The sequence below is a fragment of the Nicotiana attenuata genome, unplaced genomic scaffold (assembly GCF_001879085.1).
Source record: "Nicotiana attenuata strain UT unplaced genomic scaffold, NIATTr2, whole genome shotgun sequence".
Classification (NCBI taxonomy): domain Eukaryota; kingdom Viridiplantae; phylum Streptophyta; class Magnoliopsida; order Solanales; family Solanaceae; genus Nicotiana; species Nicotiana attenuata.
Genome location: NW_017670518.1, coordinates 154,333 through 159,299, shown reverse-complemented (window position 1 = coordinate 159,299; position 4,967 = coordinate 154,333). Strand labels below are relative to the sequence as shown.

The window sequence follows — 4,967 nt, the reverse complement described above, 5'->3', positions numbered from 1 at the left end:
TATATATATATATATATATAGAAGTTAAATTCAAGCTGATTTTGGTTGGGTTAATAATGCATGCAAACGTTTGGTTACCTCGAGGTCTTGGCTAATCTTTTGAACAGTGGGAGTTCCCCAAAGGAGAGCCCTTCTGGACAGTCTTAAAGCTCTGTGCAAGTCTCTCAAGTGACTCCATTTGGGTTCCCTCTTCAAACCTAAAATAGACATAAATTAAACGTCTTGATCCAAATGTTTTAATTAATTAATCTTAAGGATGAATCTAATTACCAAATTCATCAAGGGGAGCTTCATCATAATAGCGAGTCGTCACGAAGGAAGAGCCTGTTCTTCCAAAGTTGGTGCCACCATGGTACTGAAATACAAGAAATAATTAAACTTTTGGTCACATTCAAAGGTAAAATATTATGAGAATACAAATGGAATGAGTACCATGTAATAGTTTGTTAGAGTTCCGTTCTTCGCAAAGAAACGAGCAACAGAAAATGCAATATCTTCAGCTGCTCTTTGTGATGGAGGGTCTCCAAATGTCCTATATCTGTAATTCAAAATATTTGTAACATACACTTAATTAATATTACCCATAATTTAATAAGTAGAAAGACAATATATATACTTACTGCGCAGTCCAATTTTCAGTCCACAAAGAAGGCTTGTTGGGGCCATTGGGACCTGTGAAAGTATCTGCACAATGCCTTCCATTGCATGTGTTGATCTTGACAAATAATTTTTTTTTTTTAAAAAAAAAGGAGAGAAGTGTGATCAGTTCTAATATAATGGTTTACCGATACATTTGAAGTTACATTATTTTTCGCTTTCTAAAAATTAATAGTAATAATTTTATTAAAAGAAAATCTACCACTTGTGGAGGGGCATCCTTTTGCTTGCACATGACCCAAGGTACTCCATTGTACAATCCAGTAGCCATATCAGCAGCCCACTTAATATACTTCTTTCCATCTTCTCTGTAAGCAAGCTGGACATTGTTGTATTCGTTTTCAATCTGTTAACAATTAAAAAATATTCATAAGGACGCTGATGAAATACCAAGGTGTAGAGGTATATGCATGGTATATACTAGCTATTGTTTTGTATACTACTTAAAAAAAAATATTTAATAACTTTACTTAATAAAAGAATTTGTTCTCGTTTATCTCTTTCGAGCAATAGATATGAAAAGGAACCTGAGCCATGATAATGGGGCCTCCTTGGGGTGCGAACAACTTCTCCTTTTTCATCAAGTCAATCACCATTTCTGCATATTTTTTCATGTGGTGCTGCAAAGTGGAAAAATTACAAACAAGGAATAAATAAACAAGAATGAACAATTAAAGATACTTCATATTTATTTAAGAGCATTCATATATTATATGTGAAAACGTACCATGAAGGGTTCGTTATAAGAACGGAATGTGATATTAGGAACCTCTCTAAGCCAGTATGGGAATCCACTGTTCCATGATCAATAAACAAAAATTAGAAACACTAATTAGCAATTACGTAATTAAATGGAATTAAATATAATATATACCCTTGATTCCATTCAGCCTCGATGTAAGGTCCAACTCTTAGGTTCACATATAAGTCTTGCTCCCCTATCATCTTGATGAATTTCACCACGTCATAGTTTCCTTCAAAATTGAACTGTAAATTCACAAAGGGGGAAATGTTAACTATTTGGATATTTGATATTCTTTAATGCATGCATGAACAAAACACAGATGTTACCTGCCCTTGAACCGGCTCGTGAATGTTCCAGAAAACATATGTCTGAATTAGATTCAGACCTCCTTCTTTAGCTTTCCTTATGATGTCATGCCACATCTGATCAATCCCAATATTAACATAGTTTCATGAGTAAATATTGTAAAAAGAATCATGTACTATTTGGCGGATACAGTAATCCCAACAAATATTTTTTTGCACTTAGTATTTATACTAAATCAAGTAATTTAACTATATAGTCAAATACATATCCTTCAACCATAGTTTTATATGACAGACACATGTCTTGCATTCATTTGTTTCATGCAAGAGCAGATTGTAACTTTTTTTCTCTCTGGTCCAACGGATTCGTCCAATCTATTCTTATGCTCTATATCATGTCCGAGACTTATTTAAAATCTCAAAAAGAGGCTAGATTGTGAAGTCACCTCAGGAGGGCTACGAGGGTAATGAATAGAACCAGAAAAGAGCAATTCCCTGTTGCCATTGATGATCATTGAACGACCATCGTAGGTGACACCGCGAGGCTTTTCATCAGCAATTGCAGAGGCAACAAAAAAGGAGAGGAGGGCTAACGCTAGGAACTGGCTAATTGGTATAGTCATTTTTGCTCTCGTTCTTTAGCTTTGCAGGGACAACAGAAGATTGTGAGCTAGTGCAATGACGAAAAGAGAAGAGAGAAAGAAAAGAGAGAGAGCTAAATGAGGCCCCTTCGGTAAATGGAGGAGGCACTCAGAATAGCCGTGTTAAAGGAAGACATGCATGTACTAATTATAGAGAGCAAACTGCGGCAAATAGAGGTGTGGCATGATTTTTCGGATTTTTTTATGGTCTTTACTTTTCGTTGATTTTGGTAATATGGTTTCTTTCTACCTCCATGTTTTTCTCTACACTATTCAATGTAGAATGATGATGAAAGGTTTTCATTTAATGTTCTTTTATACCTTTTGGGGAGTAACTTCAAATAGTTTTTCCCTCCGTCCTACACATGATTCTCCAAGTACAAGGGTTAAACTATCTAATTTTTGTGTGATTTCGGATATATAATTTATTTATTTTTTGTAATAGACTTTACATATTAAAAATTACGTAAAACGTACTATAAACCATAATTATTAACAATTCAAAATATTAAAAAATATATGAAAAGTAGCGGTCAAATAAAAACTCTTTTATCTCTTCATTCTCCAAATATATTAAATATTTCACATATAGTGAGATAGAGAGAGTAATACTCAAGTATGATCAAATTCTCAAATTTTTTTGTGTGAGTTCGGATATACAATCTTCAAATTTTTTAAAATAAAATTTACATATTAGAAACTACAATAAACGTACTATAAACTATAATTATTAATAATTCAAAATATTACAGGACATATATATGAAAAATTCCAATAAAGAAAAACTCTTTTGAGTCTCCAAATATTAAGTATATCACATATAGTAAGATAGAGGGAGTAATACCCAAGTTCTCCTTTTCTAATTTATTGTTTTGTTTAGAAACTTTACAAAATTACGATAGACTTCCCTTCTTTTCAATTTTTTTTTCTTTATTCGTAACTTTTCGCAGTTTTTCAAATCACAACGACCCACCCAAAAACTTAACAGTGATCTTGTAGAGACGCATTTAGTAACTTAAGTTGGATAATATGCCAATATATATGCCACATAATCATGTGTACTATAAAGATTATCATCAATTTACTAATTCCTACTTGATGAAGTACTCATAATATATATGCCACCCAAAAGCTCCAATATTCAACTCGTAGGTTTGATGACACTTTCAAATTGCATACTAGAAGTTTAATCTTTGTTGAGAGATGCCAATGTAACAGTGTAGTGTAGCAGTGTATTTGGATAACACGCGTGGTAGTTAGTGGTTAGCAGTTAGGTAGTTAGAGGATAATCAGTTAGTTGGCAGTTGTATTTAATTGTCAATGGTTAGCTGTAGATTAGAGAGAGTTAGTAGTTGTATAAATACATTGAAAACTAATGGAACAGTAGACGGTTTCATTTCTCATACTGCAATCTCATTTCTCCTCTTCCATAGAAGCTTTTAGCTGATTCCGTCTCAGCTCCCATGGGCTTTTAGCATGGTATCAGAGCAACTGATTCTGGTAACTCACCTGTTCTCCGAGCTAATTACCCAAAGCACTCTGTAAATCTCAACTTCTTCAAGCTCGTTTCGAGCTATGGCTGCGAAAAAACTCACCTACACGCATCCTCTGTTCATGAACTCGACTGACAATCCTAGTTCAGTGCTCGTTCCTATCAAACTCACCGGATCAGAAAATTATGGTTATGGAGTAGGTCGATGAGAATTGCTCTCCAAGCTAAGAGGAAGCTAGGGTTCGGGCTAGGTACCTGTAAGAAGGAATTGTTTGATAATGAGTTGCACAAGCAGTGGGAAACATGCAATGCAACAGTCCTTTCATGGATTATCAATATAGTTTCTGAAGATCTACTCAGTGGAATCATGTATTCCTCAGATTCCTACATCGTGTGGAAAAACCTCAAGGAACGATTTGACAAGGTCAATCGCGTGAGGATTTTTCAAGTACAGCGTCAAATAGCTAATCACTCACAAGGTAAGAACTCTATTTCAGTATATTTCACTAAATTGAACGACCTCTGCGCTGAATATAATGCCATGGTCCCTCCTCCTAGTTGTGACTGTGAAAAGTCTAAGGAATCAGTTAAGCACTTTCATCAGCAAAGGTTATTAAAGTTTCTAAGTGGATTAAATGACTCGTATGACCAAGCTAAGAGACAGATTTTATTGAAATAAACTTGTCCTACAATTAACCAAGCCTATGCTATGATAATTGAAGATGAGAGTCAACACTCAGTTGGTCTAAACGCAGTTACTGCAAACACAGATCCCTTAGCTATGCAATTAACTCGTGGACAGCCTTGTAAAGGCAAGAGACCTTTTTTGCAGTGTGAATACTGCAATATGAAAGGCCATAACAAGGAGAATTGTTACAAATTGGTTGGATATATACCCCCCCGATTTTAAGTCTAAGAGGAATTCGAAGTTTGATTTTGGAGCATCTGAAAGTCAAGTTAACTATGGTTGGACATACTGGATATGGAAAACAACCCTTCAATGTTGTCAACAATGTGACTGAAAATGTTGATATGCCACCACCATAGATGCATTATAGAAACTCAGGGCCAACTGAAGTCGAGACTTAGTATTTTACTAAAGAACAATATAAACAGATTCTCAATTT

The 4,967-nt window shown here is 34.7% G+C and overlaps 1 protein-coding gene across 1 annotated transcript in view; it reads right to left on the bottom strand.

Moving 5' to 3' along the window:
* LOC109240476 (beta-galactosidase 13-like) overlaps positions 1–2,464 on the bottom strand; it is a 5,038-nt gene extending 2,574 nt beyond the window's left edge. Inside the window, exons 1-10 of the mRNA XM_019407135.1 lie at positions 2,154–2,464; positions 1,729–1,824; positions 1,532–1,644; positions 1,385–1,451; positions 1,185–1,277; positions 860–1,003; positions 621–715; positions 433–538; positions 271–355; positions 79–197 (exon numbers count right to left, since the gene is read on the bottom strand). Coding sequence (XP_019262680.1) covers positions 79–197; positions 271–355; positions 433–538; positions 621–715; positions 860–1,003; positions 1,185–1,277; positions 1,385–1,451; positions 1,532–1,644; positions 1,729–1,824; positions 2,154–2,330 — 1,095 coding nt within the window. The 5' untranslated portion in view covers positions 2,331–2,464. The remainder of the gene's footprint in view (positions 1–78; positions 198–270; positions 356–432; positions 539–620; positions 716–859; positions 1,004–1,184; positions 1,278–1,384; positions 1,452–1,531; positions 1,645–1,728; positions 1,825–2,153) is intronic.
* Positions 2,465–4,967: the final 2,503 nt, after the last annotated feature.